At 54.4% G+C, this 22216-nt stretch overlaps 1 protein-coding gene and 3 long non-coding RNA genes across 4 annotated transcripts; all 4 read right to left on the bottom strand.

Moving 5' to 3' along the window:
• Nucleotides 1-460: 460 nt before the first annotated feature.
• Nucleotides 461-1600, bottom strand: LOC115603243. The gene is made up of 3 exons (XR_003989840.1): nucleotides 1569-1600; nucleotides 846-1023; nucleotides 461-501 (listed from the first exon to the last, which is right to left on the bottom strand). It is a non-coding gene; the product is annotated as an uncharacterized LOC115603243 (long non-coding RNA).
• A 1316-nt stretch (nucleotides 1601-2916) lies between these two features.
• On the bottom strand, nucleotides 2917-3415 carry LOC115603242. The gene is made up of 3 exons (XR_003989839.1): nucleotides 3323-3415; nucleotides 3119-3198; nucleotides 2917-3004 (listed from the first exon to the last, which is right to left on the bottom strand). It is a non-coding gene; the product is annotated as an uncharacterized LOC115603242 (long non-coding RNA).
• Nucleotides 3416-12339: 8924 nt separating this feature from the next.
• Nucleotides 12340-14030, bottom strand: LOC115603231 (maestro heat-like repeat family member 5). The gene is made up of 6 exons (XM_030474978.1): nucleotides 13906-14030; nucleotides 13543-13698; nucleotides 13308-13409; nucleotides 12991-13093; nucleotides 12807-12866; nucleotides 12340-12726 (listed from the first exon to the last, which is right to left on the bottom strand). Exons 1-6 carry the CDS (start codon nucleotides 13981-13983, stop codon nucleotides 12599-12601), a joined length of 627 nt encoding a protein of 208 aa, XP_030330838.1. The 5' UTR covers nucleotides 13984-14030; the 3' UTR covers nucleotides 12340-12598.
• Nucleotides 14031-17898: 3868 nt separating this feature from the next.
• On the bottom strand, nucleotides 17899-18397 carry LOC115603236. Its single transcript, XR_003989835.1, has 3 exons — nucleotides 18305-18397; nucleotides 18101-18180; nucleotides 17899-17986 (listed from the first exon to the last, which is right to left on the bottom strand). It is a non-coding gene; the product is annotated as an uncharacterized LOC115603236 (long non-coding RNA).
• Nucleotides 18398-22216: the final 3819 nt, after the last annotated feature.

Raw genomic sequence — 22216 nt, 5'->3', positions numbered from 1 at the left:
AAGTGGCTTCGAGTCACCTCCTAGGTTTGGGAAGGAGGGAGGGAGGGAGGAAGAAGGCCTGACAGGACTGAAGGGCATGGCAACCCAGCCACAAGCCACTCACATCTGCCAGCCAGAAGTCAACGTCTCTCATGACCAGATCCAGAATGTCTTCTGCTACCCACTTCTCAAAGATGCTGGAGTCTCTCATCGCCTCGATGGCCACGCAGACAAAGTCTGTCCTCTCCCGTGGATAAAGGGAATTTGCAAACGCCTAGGGGAGGAAGGTTGGGCTCATGGGCACCGCATTGTCCCTGCTTGAGGACAGCAGGAACCGTCCCACCAGGGACAGTGAGGCCACACCAGCCCCTGCTGCTTCTGGATGCCTTTGCTCACACACGTGCCCTGCTCTTGCCACAGAGTCCCAGCAATGGGGGGAGCTCATTACCATGGTAAGGTCTTTGGCACTGTTTTCTTCTTCCCATTTGAGCTCTTCTCCTTCCCCCTTTGGCTTTGGCCTGCCTGAACAACAAGGGAGACACAGAAGAGTCAGGAGGACACAGCAGCTTTGCCATCAAGCTTCCCAAACCACCCCGAGATCTGCAGGACACAAGCGCTCAAGGAGGTTACTGGAGGGCATCAGGAAGAGCTTCTTGCTGCAGGCACTGGGGTGATGCAGGCATGGAGCTGCTCTTCACAAACAGGGAAAACCTGCCTTTGGGACATGGGAGTCAGTGGTAGCTTTGGCTGTGGGAACCACAGAAGAGCAGGGCTCAAGCTGCTGAAAGGAGGGAGGAAGGCGAGAAGCAGCCCCACCAGGAGACGTGTGTGTGCAGAGGGATGAAGCCCACCACAACTTCTCTTACTTTCTTGATGCTGCAGGTAATTATAGAGGCACCAAAGAGCACTCCAAGCTGGAGAGCTTGTCTCATCCTTGGCAAATCGGAAAAGGATGAGACGACCCAGAAGCTGTCCCAGGAGCGGGACTGAGAGTTCTTCTTGGGAGACAGGGCTGCATAGGTCTGTTTCAGTCGGGTGCAAGCCCTGCGGGAGGAAGGTGGAAGAACAAGAACAAGGTGAAGAACCTGAAGAACCCAAAGAAGAATGTAGAAGAAGAAAGGAAGGAGGAGAAGGAAGGAGGGGAAGGAAGGAGGAGAAGGAAGGAGGAAAAGGAAGGAGGAGAAGGAAGGAGGAGAAGGAAGGAGGAGAAGGAAGGAGGAGAAGGAAGGAGGAGAAGGAAGGAGGAGAAGGAAGGAGGAGAAGGAAGGAGAAGAAGGAAGGAGGAGAAGGAAGGAGGAGAAGGAAGGAGGAGAAGGAAGGAGGAGAAGGAAGGAGGAGAAGGAGAAAGACCAGAAGAAGAATCTGAAGGAGAATGAAAAAAGAAAGAAGAAAGAAGAAGAAGAAGAAGAAGAAAGGAGAAGGATAAAGAAGAAGGAGGAGAAGGAGAAAGGAGGAGGAGGAGAAGGCAGAGGGCAGGCAGGCTTTGCAGGGCCCCGTCTCCCCAAGCAGCCCCATGTGGGGAGAGCTGCCGCCTGCTCTGGTGTGCAGGGAGGGGGAGATGCTCTGGCTGGAGCCTGCCTGCTCCTTACCCTCAGTGTGTGATGGTGAAACAGCAACTGGCTCAGTGTCCTGATCCTCCCCAGGGCCCTCTCCCGCACCACGGCGCTCTCAGAGCTGGTGAAGCTCAGCAGGACCTGGGCAGAGAGAAGCTGCTGGTGTGCCCTGGGAGCAGACACGTGCTGCAGCAGGAGCAGCATGGGCTGGACCCGCACTCCTTCCATCAAGGCTTCCTCTGAGCCTCTACTGGGGTTCCTGATGCTGAACATCACCCCGAGGGAGTCAGGATCAGCCCGTGGCTTTGTGTGTCAAGGGGAGGATGGAGGGGCACCAGTACAGGAAGGGACATTCTGGGGTGAGAAGAAGCTGGGGAAGTACATTGGGTGCCTGCAGCCTGCAGGGAAACAGGCCCAGGCACAGTGCAGGATGGGCTGCGGTGCAATGGCCAAGGCTGAATAAGACAGAACCAAGGTCTTTGTCCCCTTGGCTGTGGCTGATGTCTGTGCCACAAAGGCCTAAGAGAAGACACATCCTCATTTCCAGGGCTGGGCTGAAACTAGCAGCAAAAATCCACTACCTCATCACTGTCCCTGCCCATGGCAGGGGACTGGAACTAGATGATCTTCAGGTTCTTTCCAACCCAACCCATTCTATGATTCTATGCTTACAGTGTACATATAAATATATATACATATATATATATGCAGATATATATAAAAGACATGTTAATACTTTAAAGAGTGGCTTATCTAATAGTTAAGGGGAAGGGAATTTTCCTAACAAGTCCGGTGGGTCCCACCAAGCTGGTCCCAAACCAGGCTGATGAGAGGCAGCAAAGATGCCAGCCCAGGGGGGATCAGTCTCCTGAGAGTGGGCAGCAAAGCCTCTAGTGGGGTTCCTGCCCCTTTGGCTTCGTATAACTGCCCCTTGCGCCTGGGCACGTAGGTAGATGCCACCCTCTGCAGCCACTGTGCTCCAGAAGGGCCTTGGTTACCCAAGGGAGGTGGGCACCACCCCTGCAGGGCGCTCTCTGTGCATGGCACTGGTGTGGGGACCATCCACTCAAGCAAGAGCGCTGTTCCCAGGGTGAGCAACAGCCCCTGTGAACCCCATTCAGCACATGCCAGACCTGCAGGATGTTCCGCAGCTTCTCGCTGGCCCTGGGGGCAGGAGAGTTGAGCACCAGCCTCCAGAGCATGTTGTCCGTGGATTCCAGCATCTGCAAGGAGGACAGAGCGTAGCACTTAAGGTGCCAGCTGGGCTTAAACCGTGCTCATCCCGCAGCACTGCGTAACCAGGGAGCAGCCGCAGGGAGCTGTGGGCTCCTGTAGCTCCTCCAGCACTTACGTAGATATAGTAGTATGTGTCCAGGTCCGAAAACTCCTCCTTTGGAGGAAGGAAGAAGACACTTCTGCAGCAGATTTCCAGGAGGCTTTCCTCCTGGCCTGCCAGCCCTGTCTCCACTGAGCTGCAAAGAGAGAGGGCTCCAGTTGGACACTGGTGCTGGGAGCAGTGCCTCGAGGCCTTGGGCAGGGGGACACAGAGCTCTGGGGTCCCCAGGAGGGATGGGCAGTTGTGGTACCTCAATTCTGCTATGGCATCCATGGCGAGATGCCGCACCTTGGTGAACAGTTGGTCCATGGGCTCCTGTTGGAGCAGCATCTGCAGAGCACAATGGGGATAAGGGACGTGGTAGATGCCAGCACCCAGTGCCACCAATGCTGCCCTCACTGAGTGCTGGAGGCCTTGCCCCCTGCCCATAGCATCCCCAGGGTGCTCTCCTCACCTTGATCATCTCTGCCAGATGGTATTTGTGGCAGAAGACATCCAGCCCCTGGTGCAAGCCGCAGTACCTGGCGGTGCACAACAGGCAGCAGATGCTCTCCAGAAAGCCAATCTTCTGGTGCTCATCCTGGAAACCAGGGGGGACAGAGACACAAACAGGCAGTATGAGAGGGGACAGCGGGACTGGACTCTAGGGGGGCCCTGGTTGAAGCCAGCACCCACCAGCAGAGCCCCTGTTCACAATGGCCATGCCTACCATTGTTGGGCTTTTGACAAATGCCTTGATGCGCTCCACGTTGTCCTGCTCCAGTCTGTAAACGGGTAACCAGGTGGCATCTAATAGAGGAGGAGAAGAGCTTTGGAGAGCAGAGGAAGGAGCTCTGCCCTCCGCCAGCATGCCAGGGAAATGTGGTGCTGCTGTCGAGCACCATAGAGTCAGAGAATCCTAGAACGGGTTGGGTTGGAAAGGACCTGAAGATCATCTAGTTCCATGACATGGAACCATGACACGGTTTAGTGTGTGGTGTCCCTGCCTGTGGAGGACATCAGTGGAACTGGATGAGCTTAAGGTCCTTTCCAACCCAAACCATTCTATGATTCTATATCACCCAAGGCTCTGTCCAACCTGGCCTTGAACGCTGCCGGGGATGGAGCATTCACCACCTCTTTGGATAAGCTGTGCCAGCGCTTCTCCACTCTCACAGGCAAGAACTTCTTCCTTATGTGCAACCTCAGCTTCCCCTGTTTCAGTTTAAACCCATCACCCCTTGTCCTGGTCCCAGACCAACAGGGCCTCTCACTCACCAGTCCTCAATGGCAGGACCGGGGGTTCCTCATAGGACTCCGGTGAAGATCTGCTCTTCTGGGGAGCCCTGTTCTCCTCCTCCCAGGCCCTCCTTGGGGTTCTGGGGGGTTTCTTCGCCATCCTGTGGATGAAGGAAAAAGATTGAGGTGGTGGAGGGGGAAGCTTGGACCAAACGCATCAGGGCTGAGCTCAGGAGCAACCCACCGGCTCCTTGCTCCTGCCCTGTCCCATCGCCATGAGCCGTGACTTGATATAAGGATTATGATGGGGTGTGGTGATATGTTCTATGAAATGAGGAAGATGATGAGATGCGATGGGTGAGATGAGATGAGATGGATGAGATGAAGTGAAGATGTGGTGTCATGATGTGGTGTGATGATGTGGTGTGAGGAAGATGATGCGATGCAATGCGATGAAATGAGATGAAGATGAAATGGGATGAAGATGAGCTGAGCTGAGGTGATGACATGCGATGAGATGAGACCAGATGGGATCACCTCCATCACACCCCAGCTGAGGAGGAGGAAAATGCACTTGGGGAGGGGAGAGGAGGATTTTTCACACGTACTTGGTCAGAAGTTGTCTTTCCGTAGCTTTCTGTCCGCAATCCACTGAGGTGCGGTACCAGCAATGCAGCTTGCTCACGAGAGACTCAACCACTCCGTGAGCTCTTCTGTCAAGTGCCACACACAGGGACAGCCCTGGCTTTATACCTGGCTGTGCCTACCTCAGCGCCGGTGCTTTGTGGCATCATAGGTGGTGGGTGATGTCACAAGAGCCAAGGCAGCGCCGGGTTTCAAGGCAATGTCCACCCTGAGTGGGAGCAGGTTTGGCTCCTCTGCATCAGGGAAGACACCCTCCACCTCCAGAGCATCTCCTCCCATCGGAGGGGGCAGCTCTTTGCATTCCCACTCAAGAGCGACAGCTTTGGGAGCTCAGATGCCCTGAGGGAGGAATGTGAGCAGGAGAGCTTGAGGACCTTCCTGCATTCACTCTGCTCCGTCCAACCCGGCCTTAAACACTGCCACGGATGGAGCATTCACAACTTCCTTGGGTGAAGAAAAACTGCAGGTGACAGGTCGGGCACCCCGGGATGTTTGGTGACAAGAGCTGCGATTCCAGAAGGGACACAACATTCGGGGTGGACACCGGGCACATATAACATCGCCATGCACCTGACAGGCCACATGTCTGGGTGATGCCATGTCCCATGTCAGCACGCCTTCAGTGCTGAGCACGAGTTGTCCCATTTCCAAGCGCCTCTGATGGAACCGGTCTAATAAAGCTGTGCTAACCCTGAGTCAGACGCATGAGCTCACCCACAGTGCCACCTATGCTACCTAACCCAACACCTCTGCTGCCTCAAGTGCCACCTACACTACCCAGCCTGACACCTACGATACCCAACGTGACACCCACACCACTTGACATCTACACGTCCCAACCTCACACTGCCTGCACCCCTTAACAACTGCTTGTATCCCTGCTGAGAGGATAACCTGCAAATAGCCTACAGTGTGTCCCCAAAGTGTGCCCTTACCTGCTGGGGCCCTCTCCTCGCGCCTGCGTTTCAATGATGTCCTGTCTCTTCACCGTCTGCTGCTCACCCCTAAACACCCACCGTGACCGCCACTGACCACCACCAAGCAGTGCCCTCCTGCATGGGCCAATGCAGATCTCCTCAGCATCCTCTGATGAATCCTTGCTGCTCAGGGCTCGTGCCATTCAGCATCTCGATGGGCTGGCATTGCTAAAAAAACCCCACTTGCTTCCATCGCTGGCCACTCACCTTCCTCCTCTTCATCCTCCTCCTCCTCCTCTTCTTCTTCTTCCTCCTCACTATACCTTGCTGCAGAAAAACAGGGCACCTACCATACAGGATGGTACTGGCATTGCTGTTGCCCAGCTTGTTCGTGGCAACACACATGTAGTTGCCACAGTCCTCCTCTGAGAGGTTGAAGAAGGGCAGCGTGGACAGGCTGCCCTCGCTCTCGATCCGCACACCTTCCAGCCCATTGGCTAACCTGCAGGGTTCAAAAACACATGATGATGCTTCGAGTGCAACATGCTGTGCCCCCTGCTCTTCCCACCAGCCATGTCCCACACATTCCCCCTCCAGACTCCCCACATCCCACCAAGACAAGCCCTGACACGCTCCCCATTCCCTAATCAATCTCCCCGCACAACATACCCTGCTCAAATCAACCCTACCAGCCAACGCCATTGTCTCTGAGCGAAACAACCCACTTAGACCCAGCAACATGTGTTGAACCCACCCCTCCTCCACACAAGGCCCTTGACCACTTGGCTCTCAACCAGCGTCCTCCTTCAATCACTGAAACTACGCCAAGGGAACGGGGAGGAAAATCACAGAAGTGTAATACCCACAGGTTAGAGAAAAGAACAGCGTAATAACTACAGAACAATCATGGAATCATAGGATCACCGTAGATGATGCACGCAATGGGACTTTGTGATGGGAAAGCGAGGAGTGAGAGCAATGCCGGTGGCACCGTTCCGGAGCTCACCATGTGCAGAAGAGGCCCAGCACCAGCTTTCAGTACTGGCACTTCGGCTGTGGGAGCAGGGCCCCGACGTTCGTGCTCAATTCGACAGGCTCGGCACAGCCTCGAGTGGGCACCGTAGATGTTGCATTCAATTGGACTTCTGGATGGGAAAGCGAGGAGTGAGATCAATGCCGGTGGCACCGTTGCGGACCTCACCATGTGCAGAAGAGGCCCAGCACCAGCTTTGAGTCCTGGCTCTTCAGCTGTGGGAGCAGGGCCCGGACGTTCGTGCTGAATGAGACAGGCTCTGCATAGCCTTGAGCCTGCAACGTAGAGGATGCACGCAATTGGACTTTTAGATGGGAAAGCGAGGAGCGAGAGCAATGCCAGTGGCACCGTTTCATAGATCACCATGTGCAGAAGAGGCCCAGCACCAGCTTTCAGTCCTGGCTCTTCGGCTGTGGGAGCAGGGCCCGGACGTTCGTGCTCAAAGCGACGGGCTCGGCACAGCCTCGAGCCTGCATCGTAGGGGATCCATGCAATTGGACTTTAAGGTGGGAAAGCAAGGAGCGAGAGCAATGCCGATGGCACCGTTGCGGAGGGCACTGAGTGCAGAAGAGGCCCAGCACCTGCTTTTTATCCTGGCTCATTGGCTGTGAGAGCAGGGTCCGGACGTTCAAGCTCAATGCGGCCGGCTCGGCTCAGCCTCGAGCCTGCATCGTGGAGGATGCACACAACTGGACCTTTAGGTGGGAAAGCGAGGAGCGAGAACAATGCCGGTGGCACCGTTACGGAGGTCATCGTTCGCAGAAGAGGCCCAGCACCAGCTTTCAGTCCTGGCTCTTCGGCTGTGGGAGCACCTAAGGGTGGCAATCTTGGCACCATTAGCTCTGCTCACTGAGGTGAGCTGCCTCAGCTTACAGAAGCGACCCTGCTAGCATTCCCTGAGACTGATTTCTCTATTTCTGGCCTTAAAACTAAATCACCAGCTCGTTTCTGCTCTGTGGTAGTCAGGGAATGAGGGTGGTGGTCATCTAGCAAATCCCCCCTCAAGCATCAACTACTGACTAGTGCAGCACTGGGAGAGCGAGGAGAGGACTCGGGCTGGCTCTGACTCTCCCTCAGGACAGAAAGCTGGTGCTGGGCATTACCTACACAGGGTGAGCTTTGCAACGGTGCCACCAACATGGCAATACGCCCTTCCTCTGCCACCTTAAACACCATCTGTGTACTTCCCTTCTGCTCAGTGCACTTCGGTGTCCCAGAGCACAGCTACGGAATGCAAACGTCCAGCCGCTGCTCCCAAACCCGTAGTCCCAGGACTATGCTGCTGAGCATCACCTACACATGGCTTGCATCGCAACAGCTCCACTAACATTCACAGCAACGATCTGCCAAGAAAAATCCATTCCTCAGCTTTTTGCAACATCTTGAACAGGAGATATTATCAGCCCTTTTCTCGCTCATGAGTAATCACTCCATCCATTTGCCTCCTCCCAATTCAGCCCCCAACCAACCAGGACAAGACGTGTCTTTCCAATGCAACCCTTACAACCTGCAGCGGCTGCTCCTCTGCATTTCTAGCTTAGAGAGAAATCATTGCAAGGCAGAGCGGACATTTCTGGACATCACTTGCAAATCCCAGGACAAAGCTTGACCAGAACAAACAGATGAACTGCTGGGAAAGGGAAGGTAGATAGGTGCCATGCTTCAAATCACGGGGTTACCACCTCCTTCAAGAGTTAGAAATGCCTTTCCCAGCCTAACAGAAACCTGTCTTTGAACCAAAGAGAGCAATGAAACTTCCTTCAGAACCAACTTGAAGAATTCAAAGTCATTTCCAAGTTACTAAGCACCTGCCTCACTTTCTTCAGCTCCTGCAACTACACGACTACTTCTTGTTTTCCTTCCACCACAAGCATTCATGTCCCAGTAAACACTAGCAAAGCCCTTTCCGTCTCCCATCGGATTCCCAATACGCTGATATGTTTCTTCAGAAGCCTTTCCAGGGAATGAAATGATCCCAAACTAATAACACTTGTGATTTAGACAGAGCCATCCTTGCTTGGGATCTCTTCTAAACAGACTTCAGCAGGAGCAGAAGGAACAACCTCTTTTCCAGATCTATTTGAGTCTGATATAAACATAGGTATTTTCTACAGAAAAACATGCTTCGGATTTCTCATCAATATGTATGTACAAAGCTAACCCAAAATGTCTCAGTTGCTCCTGAGTAACACATGATGGTAACTTGGAAATAAAGCAGTTTGACAGGTTATGTGTGGTGTATAAAAGCATAGCAATATTGCTTACTGTCAGATGATCAAGTTTCTGGGGCGCAAGGAGAAGATGGAAGGGATTCCAGCAGCCTTGCCTGCGTTTCCTCTAGTCTTGCTCTGGACGATCACAAGCAGACAAGAGCAGCAACAAGGCTGAGGAAAAACAAACAAGAATTGACAACGTGAGACCAGCAAAAGCATTACTGGAGTGGTCTAAACCTATTTGCTAATCCAATCCAGCATCATCAAAGCTCTTCAGAACATCAGGGAGTGCCAAAAAGATGAAAACATGTGGAGAATGTGCTGGAACCCTGAAAAACGGCTTTAGACTTTGTTGTTTCCCCCTGTTTTCCTTTGTACCCTGTCTTTACTGTCTGTGCAGGACTGGGGTCACCGGCACACTCTTTCTGCTGCAGCACAGAACGGCTGATGCCTGTGTCGCTGACTCAAACCTGAGACTGAAAAGGACTAGTTAGCATTTACTAGTGGGAGCTGCTTTCCAAAGAAACACAGACGGGGGTTAAATCAAAAGAGTCAATTGGAAAAACCAGAGAAGCAGGGGAAAATTGCTGTTCTTCCTGGTTCACAGGTAGGGAAACTGAGGCACAGACCACTGAAATCATGCCAGAAAGGCTCTAAGGGGAGAGATGGAGAGCTTGAAAAAGACCCAGAGCAGGGCTTCACAAGGACACAACCTCAATCTGCCTCTGATCTCAAGAGCCAAGATGAAGGTTTGGCAGGAGTACACCTGCTGGCACATATATGCCCAACGTCAGCAAGGACCTACTCTGCCACCCAGTATCGTCCATGACAAGTGCTGCAGTTTCCAACAGGCACCTACCTGATGCTTGCACCAGCAGGGATCTTGCAAGCCCTGCACATGACCCAGCAGCTCTGTGCCTCAGTTTCCCCTCTCCCAGACACAGCAACGGGGCCCAAGGTAGGCCGAGACCAGCTGTGGGGGAGATCTCATCAGCCCTTTGGCCCAGGCACTTGTTTCTACAGCACCTGGGCAGACAATGAGTCTTTCCTTCTGCTTTGGGCTATCACAGCCCAGGGCAGCAGCTGAGGAAGAGCAGAGGAGGCACAGGGCTCATGCAAAGGTCTCACCCTGAGTTCCTCTACAGACTTGTTCTGACACTTTCATCGTGTTATCTGGCTGCTCTGTGCTTATTTCTCCCTCCTTATACATGGTGACACTGACACCAGCCACTCGCATGAAATGCTTTCAAACACAAAATCACGATTAGATACAGCTCATGCAATTGCTGCATGCTGTAAGCAAGGCCTAGTCCAAAGAATATATAGATTATTTAAAGAGAGGGAGGGGTTTGGCGGCCAGCAAGTCAGTACTGTTTGCAACAACCACAGGCACAGAGCCCAATGGCATTGGTTTAGACCCCTCCATGTTTCAGTGCAAGGAACAGGGAGCACTCAGCAAAGCAAAAAGTACCTCTTAACAAAGACACAACATGCATTTGGGCATTGCCTGGTGCTAAGGCAAGCAGCATTCACACCAACAATAGGAAGCACAACCAGGCTCTAAAGCACAGCAAGCAACTTCTCTAAAGCACATAACCTACTGCCTACCCACCCCACAGCACAGGGCACAGAGGAATCCTGCTCCAAGAAGGGCAACATCACTGGCTACCCTCAGGCCAAACTCATCATTCAGAGGTTTAAGACCTTCAGAAAAGAGCCAACTTTCTTTCTGCATCCCACTCTAAGGGCAGCATGCAAATCCCTTCCAGCTCTCCTTACCTCCTTTCTCTGCCATGCTCTTGTTGTCAGTCCTCAAGGAAGAAGGCAGCACTAAGCTCTCCCTCAGAAGCACGCAGAAGGCTCAAGGCAGCAAGTGGAGAAGCCCATGTACATCAGCAGAGCCCAGCCCTCCGACCAAACCAGAACTACTTTCTTCCCACAGCAAAGCCAAGTTCAGCTCATACTTTCCACCTCAGAAAACCACAAGAAAAGGAACCCAACTCCCTGCACACCTTCCTCTGCAAGCCCAACCCTCCCAGAACAATCAACAGCTTCAGAGAACCTTCTGGTGCCTGCTAAGGGTAACCAAGCCCACCTGAGAGCACATTGCTCCCACTCATCTCACTGCTCATCCTGGAGCTGAAACCCACCAACAGGAATCCAGGGAGGCTTAGGAGCACTTACGGAAACATCCACTTAATTCCCACACATGGAGACCTCCGGAACGGTGCCACCAACATGGATGTCCTCCCTTACGTACCCACCTAAAACTCCATCTGCATAAAGCCCCACTGGACACCAGTCTCCAGTGACCGAGATAGCAGCTCCCAAAGTGCAAACGTCCAGTGTGGAGAAGAGAAGGCTCGGGGAGACCATGAATGGAGGGGACTTCAGGTGCCTGTATCCCACCACTGCATCTCCTCCCAGGTCTAGACTGAGCGGTGGCAGCGGGAGAACCTCCTGCAGGGCCATGAGCTGGGGCTGTCACCCAAAGCAGCATCCCTGCACCCCAACATGCTGTGTGTGGGGATCCTTCCTTCTGGGGCCTAAGAAAGGTGGGGTTTGGGAACATTTAGGGCTACCAGCAGTGTTGGGAGGGACGGAGATGCCTGAGGCTGGGTGGGTTTGGGGTACAAGGTGGATTTTGGGGTGTTTTAGGGGTACCATGGGGATTGGAAGGGATGGAGGTGCCTGGGGCTGGAGAACTGCTGCAGCGCACCCTCCGCCTGCCAGCTCCCCGCTTGGACACATGGCAAACAGGGAAGATCCCTGTTTGCCATAGGCGCAGCAGTCTCTATGTGCAATATTGGCTCTTACATTCTCTCCTCTCTGTTTAAGGGCACCAGATATATTTATGTAGGGGCTCTTCATCAGGGACTGTAGTGATAGCACAAGGGGCAGCGGATTCAAGCTTAAACAGGGCAGATTTCAGTCAGACATAGGGAAGAAGTTCTTCCCTGGGAGGGTGCTGAGGTGCTGGCACAGGGTGCCCAGAGAAGCTGTGGCTGCCCCATCCCTGGCAGTGTTCAAGGCCAGGTTGGACACAGGGGCTTGGAGCAACCTGCTCTAGTGTGAGGTGTCCCTGCCCAAGGCAGGGGGTTGGAACTAGATGATCTTAAGGTCCTTTCCAACCCTAACTCTTCTAGACTTCTACTTGACTACACATGTCCCGTGAGTAAGGGTCTCTGTGGGCAAGGGTCTCTTAGCTCAAGGAGCGTGACTTTTAGGATTAGAATGGAGCAAGTTCCTTTAGGAACACCGTTTCATTTCCCATTGGCACCCCCTTTCCTAAGCTGTCTGAGGTTGGCCGTTACTCTCCTGATCCACGTGGTACCAGTCTTCTACCTCTCCTCAAGCTCTAGGGGCTCATAAGGAACCGCTGCTTCTCCTTGTTACCTGCACTTCTAAACTGCCCATTTTCAAGCTTTCACACACAGAGCTCTTTACAAAACCTCCACTTCTTTATTGCTGGATAACATGGTGTCAGGTTTGGAGTCTGTGCTGGCTGGATGCCTCTCTGCTGCCTGGTGCTATTCAGAGCAAGGGTCCCTCTGCCCCTGCTGTCTCCAGAAGATGGAGCGCTGGGAACGCGGCAGCTCAGGAGCCGCTCTTTTAGCTCTTTTGTTTCTGAAGCTCTTTAGTCCAGGTTTAAGGATGACACCCCTTTCCCTAAGGAAAGGTCTGCCGCTCCCAGCTGTCCAGCATCAGCAGCAGAGCGCTCGCAGGCGCCATCCCAACGTGCGCCGCACCGGTGGCCTTCTCAGGATGAGCACGGTCTGAATTGCCAGGGAACAGATGACGGGATCGCTTTCCTCCGGCAGCGTCTCAAGGGCTGTGAGCCAAAGGGACAGAGCTGAGATGAGCCTCCCATAGACCCCCAGGCATCCTCCCCAGAGCCTGCTCCCTCCTCACCTCGGCAGATCTGCTCCAGCTTCAGCTCGTTCCTGCCCCTTAGGGGCCGCGCGGCCAGTCCTGGGCACAGAGATCCATCAGCCCCCTGCTCCCCATCGGTGCTGAGCCCAGGGATCCCCGGGGGGGCAGCGGTAGGGATTGGGGCCTGGCGGCCTAAAGAGGGACCCCAGGGGCTGTGGCTCACCGATGAACCTGATGGCTGCCTCTCGCAAGGGGGCCTGAGCATCCTCCAGGTACGGCACGCTCTGGTCCAGGTATTCCTCAGCCCTTTTCCTGCTCCGCTCCAGCTGCAGAGAGCACAAGGGGATGGGATGCCACAGAGCCTCCCCGCTCGGCTGGAGCAGTCCCTTCTCCCAGCGCCTCCCTTTCCCCTTGCCCGTTCCCATCTCCCAGCCAGGAGCCCTGTGGGATGGGCAGGGTGGTCCAAGGGATGCCAACGGGCACAGGGATGGGAGAGGGACGTGGAGAAGAGACATGGCTGCAGAGCGCAGAGCCCCTCACCAAGCACTCTGCAATCCTCCATGTCTGCCTTGTCTTCAGGAGGTGTTGGAGCTCTCGCCACCCGAGGAGCGTTGCTGAAGCAAGGAGCGCTTCCCTGGAGGCCTGCACAAGAACGGGACGTAGGAGATGGCACCATGGCCTGGGCAAGGAGAGCCTGGGTGATCCTGGGGTGAACCTGTCCTTAGGAAGGTGGGACATGCCCTGGCCCAAAGATGGGGGTCTCTGAGATCTGTACCTCGGCCACGCTGTCGCTCTGGTCGCTCATGTGGAGGAAGAGCGGGACCAGAAAGCCCCGTGTGCTGCTCCTCATCCTCCTCTTGTCGCTCCTCACCACCGAGTCCAGCAGGACTCTGAAGAGGCGGATGGAGAGCTCTCGCAGCTGGCTGGACTCCTGGTGGCAAGGAGGAAAGGGGGACTTTGAGCAAGAGCAGCTCCCTGTCCATGCTGATGTGAGGGGGGAAGCTGTGGGGGCAGATCCTGCAGCAGGGGGAAGCTGTGCTGGGATGCAAAGCCCAGAAACCATCCCATGAGAGCCCAGGGAGCAGCCCCTGCTCCGAGTCATTGCAGGGTGCCCATCTGCAGGGCCCAGCAGCCTTACTCCATCAAAGAGGGGCAGGAGGTCCCCAACCAGCTGCACAGCAATGGGGCTGGCTTCCTTCTTCAGTAGGTGGCCCATCGCGTTCCTTATGATCACCAGGGCCTTTATCTTGACCTCTTCCTTGGCGTTCCGGAGCCTGCCCATGATGTGTGGCAGGAGGATCTGCAGTTTCCTTGCCTGTAGGAAGAGATGGAGGTTCCTTGTTGTGAAACCCTGACACAACACTGCACTCACCAAGGTGCACCATTGCCAAGAGGGTTCCCCACGACCATGCCCTGACCCACTGCCAAGAGGGCTCCCCATGATCATGCCCTGACCCACTGCCAAGAGGGCTCCCCATGACCATGCCCTGCTCACCAAGTCAGGTCTCTCCGACAGCACAATGAGGTTCTCAAGCAACAGGGACACTGTCCGCAGGCTTGGGTGGTCCTGAGAGCTCTCGACATGGGACTCCTCACCAGCATCCTCACTGGAGGCCATGGCCTGAAGGAAACACAGCAGTGAGCCACTACAGAGCCTGCGGGGCTCGCTGGAGGCCATCAAGGCCCTTTCTAACTCACAACCAAGGCAGGGATGGAGGTGTCTCCTGTGTCCTGCAGTATCCCGAGCAGCTCCCGTAAGACCTCCAAAGTCTTGGGCATGGTGAGGATCAGCTCCCACATGTCCATGCCAGCGCTGCAAGCCAGAGAGCTGTGTCAGCATGGTCCATGCATCCCATGGGATGCCGTGGGCAGGCAGCAGAGGGCAAAGGTGGTGCTCCCCATGGGAGGGGTGGAAAGGACCTGAAGATCATCTAGTTCCAACTCCCCTGCCATGGGTTCTTGGGTCTGGAAGCCAGAGAGTCTTCAGGCCCCTCTGCCCACAGGGAACAAGCCCTCAAGGCTGATACCTGTCACTTGAGGGAATGTTCAGCACCATGCTGATGGTCAATGCCCTCGGGTGCTTCAGGACCAGCAGGATAAGGAGGGCGCCCAGCTTGCACCACGCTGAATCTCTGCTGCTCTGCTGCAGGCTTTCATGGATGCTCCTTACGATGCTTGGCACCTGGAGGGGGGAACACAGGGGAGGATGGTGCTGCTGCCACTGGAGTGCAGCCATTTCCCATCCCTCTCTGCTGCATGAAAGTGGCTTCGAGTCACCTCCTAGGTTTGGGAAGGAGGGAGGGAGGGAGGAAGAAGGCCTGACAGGACTGAAGGGCATGGCAACCCAGCCACAAGCCACTCACATCTGCCAGCCAGAAGTCAACGTCTCTCATGACCAGATCCAGAATGTCTTCTGCTACCCACTTCTCAAAGATGCTGGAGTCTCTCATCGCCTCGATGGCCACGCAGACAAAGTCTGTCCTCTCCCGTGGATAAAGGGAATTTGCAAACGCCTAGGGGAGGAAGGTTGGGCTCATGGGCACCGCATTGTCCCTGCTTGAGGACAGCAGGAACCGTCCCACCAGGGACAGTGAGGCCACACCAGCCCCTGCTGCTTCTGGATGCCTTTGCTCACACACGTGCCCTGCTCTTGCCACAGAGTCCCAGCAATGGGGGGAGCTCATTACCATGGTAAGGTCTTTGGCACTGTTTTCTTCTTCCCATTTGAGCTCTTCTCCTTCCCCCTTTGGCTTTGGCCTGCCTGAACAACAAGGGAGACACAGAAGAGTCAGGAGGACACAGCAGCTTTGCCATCAAGCTTCCCAAACCACCCCAAGATCTGCAGGACACAAGCGCTCAAGGAGGTTACTGGAGGGCGTCAGGAAGGGCTTCTTGCTGCAGGCACTGGGGTGATGCAGGCATGGAGCTGCTCTTCACAAACAGGGAAAACCTGCCTTTGGGACATGGGAGTCAGTGGTAGCTTTGGCTGTGGGGACCACAGAAGAGCAGGGCTCAAGATGCTGAAAGGAGGGAGGAAGGCGAGAAGCAGCCCCACCAGGAGACGTGTGTGTGCAGAGGGATGAAGCCCACCACAACTTCTCTTACTTTCTTGATGCTGCAGGTAATTATAGAGGCACCAAAGAGCACTCCAAGCTAGAGAGCTTGCCTCAACCTTGGCAAATCGGAAAAGGATGAGACGACCCAGAAGCTGTCCCAGGAGCGGGACTGAGAGTTCTTCTTGGGAGACAGGGCTGCATAGGTCTGTTTCAGTCGGGTGCAAGCCCTGCGGGAGGAAGGTGGAAGAACAAGAACAAGGTGAAGAACCTGAAGAACCCAAAGAAGAATGTAGAAGAAGAAAGGAAGGAGGGGAAGGAAGGAGGAGAAGGAAGGAGGAGAAGGAAGGAGGAGAAGGAAGGAGGAGAAGGAAGGAGGAGAAGGAAGGAGGAGAAGGAAGGAGGAGAAGGAAGGAGGAGAAGGAAGGAGGAGAAGGAAGGAGGAGAAGGAAGGAGGAGAAGGAAGGAGGAGAAGGAAGGAGGAGAAGGAGAAAGACCAGAAGAAGAATCTGAAGGAGAATGAAAAAAGAAAAGAAAAAAGAAGAAGAAGAAAGGAGAAGGATAAAGAAGAAGGAGGAGAAGGAGAAAGGAGGAGGAGGAGAAGGCAGAGGGCAGGCAGGCTTTGTAGGGCCCCGTCTCCCCAAGCAGCCCCATGCGGGGAGAGCTGCCGCCTGCTCTGGTGTGCAGGGAGGGGGAGATGCTCTGGCTGGAGCCTGCCTGGTCCTTACCCTCAGTGTCTGATGGTGAAGCAGCAACTGGCTCAGGGTCCTGATCCTCCCCAGGGCCCTCTCCCGCACCACGGCGCTCTCAGAGCTGGTGAAGCTCAGCAGGACCTGGGCAGAGAGAAGCTGCTGGTGTGCCCTGGGAGCAGACACGTGCTGCAGCAGGAGCAGCATGGGCTGGACCCGCACTCCTTCCATCAAGGCTTCCTCTGAGCCTCTACTGGGGTTCCTGATGCTGAACATCACCCCGAGGGAGTCAGGATCAGCCCGTGGCTTTGTGTGTCAAGGGGAGGGTGGAGGGGCACCAGTACAGGAAGGGACATTCTGGGGTGAGAAGAAGCTGGGGAAGTACATTGGGTGCCTGCAGCCTGCAGGGAAACAGGCCCAGGCACAGTGCAGGATGGGCTGCGGTGCAATGGCCAAGGCTGAATAAGACAGAACCAAGGTCTTTGTCCCCTTGGCTGAGGCTGATGTCCATGCCACAAAGGCCTAAGAGAAGACACATCCTCATTTCCAGGGCTGGGCTGAAACTAGCAGCAAAAATCCACTACCTCATCACTGTCCCTGCCCATGGCAGGGGACTGGAACTAGATGATCTTCAGGTCCTTTCCAACCCAACCCATTCTATGATTCTATGATTACAGTGTACATATAAATAAATATACATATATATATATATGCAGATATATATAAAAGACATGTTAATACTTTAAAGAGTGGCTTATCTAATAGTTAAGGGGAAGGGAATTTTCCTAACAAGTCCCGTGGGTCCCACCAAGCTGGTCCCAAACCAGGCTGATGAGAGGCGGCAAAGATGCCAGCCCAGGGGGGATCAGTCTCCTGAGAGTGGGCAGCAAAGCCTCTAGTGGGGTTCCTGCCCCTTTGGCTTCGTATAACTGCTCCTTGTATCTGGGCACGTAGGTAGATGCCACCCTCTGCAGCCACTGTGCTCCAGAAGGGCCTTGGTTACCCAAGGGAGGTGGGCACCACCCCTGCAGGGCGCTCTCTGTGCATGGCACTGGTGTGGGGACCATCCACTCAAGCAAGAGCGCTGTTCCCAGGGTGAGCAACAGCCCCTGTGAACCCCATTCAGCACATGCCAGACCTGCAGGATGTTCCGCAGCTTCTCGCTGGCCCTGGGGGCAGGAGAGTTGAGCACCAGCCTCCAGAGCATGTTGTCCATGGATTCCAGCATCTGCAAGGAGGACAGAGCGTAGCACTTAAGGTGCCAGCTGGGCTTAAACCGTGCTCATCCCGCAGCACTGCGTAACCAGGGAGCAGCCGCAGGGAGCTGTGGGCTCCTGTAGCTCCTCCAGCACTTACGTAGATATAGTAGTATGTGTCCAGGTCCGAAAACTCCTCCTTTGGAGGAAGGAAGAAGACACTTCTGCAGCAGATTTCCAGGAGGCTTTCCTCCTGGCCTGCCAGCCCTGTCTCCACTGAGCTGCAAAGAGAGAGGGCTCCAGTTGGACACTGCTGCTGGGAGCAGTGCCTCGAGGCCTTGGGCAGGGGGACACAGAGCTCTGGGGTCCCCAGGAGGGATGGGCAGTTGTGGTACCTCAATTCTGCTATGGCATCCATGGCGAGATGCCGCACCTTGGTGAACAGTTGGTCCATGGGCTCCTGTTGGAGCAGCATCTGCAGAGCACAATGGGGATAAGGGACGTGGTAGATGCCAGCACCCAGTGCCACCAATGCTGCCCTCACTGAGTGCTGGAGGCCTTGCCCCCTGCCCATAGCATCCCCAGGGTGCTCTCCTCACCTTGATCATCTCTGCCAGATGGTATTTGTGGCAGAAGACATCCAGCCCCTGGTGCAAGCCGCAGTACCTGGCGGTGCACAACAGGCAGCAGATGCTCTCTAGAAAGCCAATCTTCTGGTGCTCATCCTGGAAACCAGGGGGACAGAGACACAAACAGGCAGTATGAGAGGGGACAGCGGGACTGGACTCTAGGGGGGCCCTGGTTGAAGCCAGCACCCACCAGCAGAGCCCCTGTTCACAATGGCCATGCCTACCATTGTTGGGCTTTTGACAAAGGCCTTGATGCGCTCCACGTTGTCCCGCTCCAGTCTGTAAACGGGTAACCAGGTGGCATCTAATAGAGGAGGAGAAGAGCTTTGGAGAGCAGAGGAAGGAGCTCTGCCCTCCGCCAGCATGCCAGGGAAATGTGGTGCTGGTGTCGAGCACCATAGAGTCAGAGAACCCTAGAACGGGTTGGGTTGGAAAGGACCTGAAGATCATCTAGTTCCATGACATGGAACCATGACACGATTTAGTGTGTGGTGTCCCTGCCTGTGGAGGACATCAGTGGAACTGGATGAGCTTAAGGTCCTTTCCATCCCAAACCATTCTATGATTCTATATCACCCAAGGCTCTGTCCAACCTGGCCTTGAACGCTGCCGGGGATGGAGCATTCACCACCTCTTTGGATAAGCTGTGCCAGTGCTTCTCCACTCTCACAGGCAAGAACTTCTTCCTTATGTGCAACCTGAGCTTCCCCTGTTTCAGTTCAAACCCATCACCCCTTGTCCTGGTCCCAGACCAACAGGGCCTCTCACTCACCAGTCCTCAATGGCAGGACCGGGGGTTCCTCATTGGACTCCGGTGAAGATCTGCTCTTCTGGGGAGCCCTGTTCTCCTCCTCCCAGGCCCTCCTTGGGGTTCTGGGGGGTTTCTTCGCCATCCTGTGGATGAAGGAAAAAGATTGAGGTGGTGGAGGGGGAAGCTTGGACCAAACGCATCAGGGCTGAGCTCAGGAGCAACCCACCGGCTCCTTGCTCCTGCCCTGTCCCATCGCCATGAGCCGTGACTTGATATAAGGATTATGATGGGGTGTGGTGATATGTTCTATGAAATGAGGAAGATGATGAGATGCGATGGGTGAGATGAGATGAGATGGATGAGATGAAGTGAAGATGTGGTGTCGTGATGTGGTGTGATGATGTGGTGTGAGGAAGATGATGCGATGCAATGCGATGAAATGAGATGAAGATGAAATGGGATGAAGATGAGCTGAGCTGAGGTGATGACATGCGATGAGATGAGACCAGATGGGATCACCTCCATCACACCCCAGCTGAGGAGGAGGAAAATGCACTTGGGGAGGGGAGAGGAGGATTTTTCACACGTACTTGGTCAGAAGTTGTCTTTCCGTAGCTTTCTGTCCGCAATCCACTGAGGTGCGGTACCAGCAATGCAGCTTGCTCACGAGAGACTCAACCACTCCGTGAGCTCTTCTGTCAAGTGCCACACACAGGGACAGCCCTGGCTTTATACCTGGCTGTGCCTACCTCAGCGCCGGTGCTTTGTGGCATCATAGGTGGTGGGTGATGTCACAAGAGCCAAGGCAGCGCCGGGTTTCGAGGCAATGTCCACCCTGAGTGGGAGCAGGTTTGGCTCCTCTGCATCAGGGAAGACACCCTCCACCTCCAGAGCATCTCCTCCCATCGGAGGGGGCAGCTCTTTGCATTCCCACTCAAGAGCGACAGCTTTGGGAGCTCAGATGCCCTGAGGGAGGAATGTGAGCAGGAGAGCTTGAGGACCTTCCTGCATTCACTCTGCTCCGTCCAACCCGGCCTTAAACACTGCCACGGATGGAGCATTCACAACTTCCTTGGGTGAAGAAAAACTGCAGGTGACAGGTCGGGCACCCCGGGATGTTTGGTGACAAGAGCTGCGATTCCAGAAGGGACACAACATTCGGGGTGGACACCGGGCACATATAACATCGCCATGCACCTGACAGGCCACATGTCTGGGTGATGCCATGTCCCATGTCAGCACGCCTTCAGTGCTGAGCACACGTTGTCCCATTTCCAAGCGCCTCTGATGGAACCGGTCTAATAAAGCTGTGCTAACCCTGAGTCAGCCGCAGGAGCTCACCCACAGTGCCACCTATGCTACCTAACCCAACACCTCTGCTGCCTCAAGTGCCACCTACACTACCCAGCCTGACACCTACGATACCCAACGTGACACCCACACCACCTGACATCTACACGTCCCAACCTCACACTGCCTGCACCCCTTAACAACTGCCTGTATCCTTGCCAAGAGGATAACCTGCAAATAGCCTACAGTGTGTCCCCAAAGTGTGCCCTTACCTGCTGGGGCCCTCTCCTCGCGCCTGCGTTTCAATGATGTCCTGTCTCTTCACCGTCTGCTGCTCACCCCTAAACACCCACCGTGACCGCCACTGACCACCACCAAGCAGTGCCCTCCTGCATGGGCCAATGCAGATCTCCTCAGCATCCTCTGATGAATCCTTGCCGCTCAGGGCTCGTGCCATTCAGCATCTCGATGGGCTGGCATTGCTAAAAAAACCCCACTTGCTTCCATCGCTGGCCACTCACCTTCCTCCTCTTCATCCTCCTCCTCCTCCTCTTCTTCTTCTTCCTCCTCACTATACCTTGCTGCAGAAAAACAGGGCACCTACCATACAGGATGGTACTGGCATTGCTGTTGCCCAGCTTGTTCGTGGCAACACACATGTAGTTGCCACAGTCCTCCTCTGAGAGGTTGAAGAAGGGCAGCGTGGACAGGCTGCCCTCGCTCTCGATCCGCACACCTTCCAGCCCATTGGCTAACCTGCAGGGTTCAAAAACACATGATGATGCTTCGAGTGCAACATGCTGTGCCCCCTGCTCTTCCCACCAGCCATGTCCCACACATTCCCCCTCCAGACTCCCCACATCCCACCAAGACAAGCCCTGACACGCTCCCCATTCCCTAATCAATCTGTTTCTTCAGAAGTCTTTCCAGGGAATGAAATGGTCCCAAACTAATAACACTTGTGATTTAGACAGAGCCATCCTTGCTTGGGATCTCTTCTAAACAGACTTCAGCAGGAGCAGAAGGAACAACCTCTTTTCCAGATCTATTTGAGTCTGATATAAACATAGGTATTTTCTACAGAAAAACATGCTTTGGATTTCTCATCAATATGTATGTACAAAGCTAACCCAAAATGTCTCAGTTGCTCCTGAGTAACACATGATGGTAACTTGGAAATAAAGCAGTTTGACAGGTTATGTGTGGTGTATAAAAGCACAGCAATATTGCTTACTGTCAGATGATCAAGTTTCTGGGGCGCAAGGAGAAGATGGAAGGGATTCCAGCAGCCTTGCCTGCATTTCCTCTAGTCTTGCTCTGGACGATCACAAGCAGACAAGAGCAGCAACAAGGCTGAGGAAAAACAAACAAGAATTGACAACATGAGACCAGCAAAAGCATTAGTGGAGTGGTCTAAACCTGTTTGCTAATCTAATCCAGCATCATCAAAGCTCTTCAGAACATCAGGGAGTGCCAAAAAGATGCAAACATGTGGAGAATGTGCTGGAACCCTGAAAAACGGCTTTAGACTTTGTTGTTTCCCCCTGTTTTCCTTTGTACCCTGTCTTTACTGTCTGTGCAGGACTGGGGTCACCGGCACACTCTTTCTGCTGCAGCGCAGAACGGCTGATGCCTGTGTCGCTGACTCAAACCTGAGACTGAAAAGGACTAGTTAGCATTTACTAGTGGGAGCTGCTTTCCAAAGACACACAGAGGGGGGTTAAATCAAAAGAGTCAATTGGAAAAACCAGAGAAGCAGGGGAAAATTGCTGTTCTTCCTGGTTCACAGGTAGGGAAACTGAGGCACAGACCACTGAAATCATCCCAGAAAGGCTCTAAGG

Source organism: Strigops habroptila, unplaced genomic scaffold (genome assembly GCF_004027225.2).
Source record: "Strigops habroptila isolate Jane unplaced genomic scaffold, bStrHab1.2.pri NW_022045628.1_ctg1, whole genome shotgun sequence".
Lineage (NCBI taxonomy): Eukaryota > Metazoa > Chordata > Aves > Psittaciformes > Psittacidae > Strigops > Strigops habroptila.
This window is presented reverse-complemented; position numbering and strand designations above follow the sequence as displayed.

Excerpts from the sequence above, each read along its gene's own strand:
- LOC115603231 (XM_030474978.1), bottom strand. The coding sequence starts at position 13,983 with ATGGGCCACCTACTGAAGAAGGAAGCCAGCCCCATTGCTGTGCAGCTG. Across the intron at positions 13,410-13,542 it reads AGAGCGACAGCGTGGCCGAG|GCCTCCAGGGAAGCGCTCCT; the intron begins GTACAGATCTCA and ends GTTCTTGTGCAG. Across the intron at positions 12,727-12,806 it reads GCTGGAGCAGATCTGCCGAG|CCCTTGAGACGCTGCCGGAG; the intron begins GTGAGGAGGGAG and ends TTTGGCTCACAG.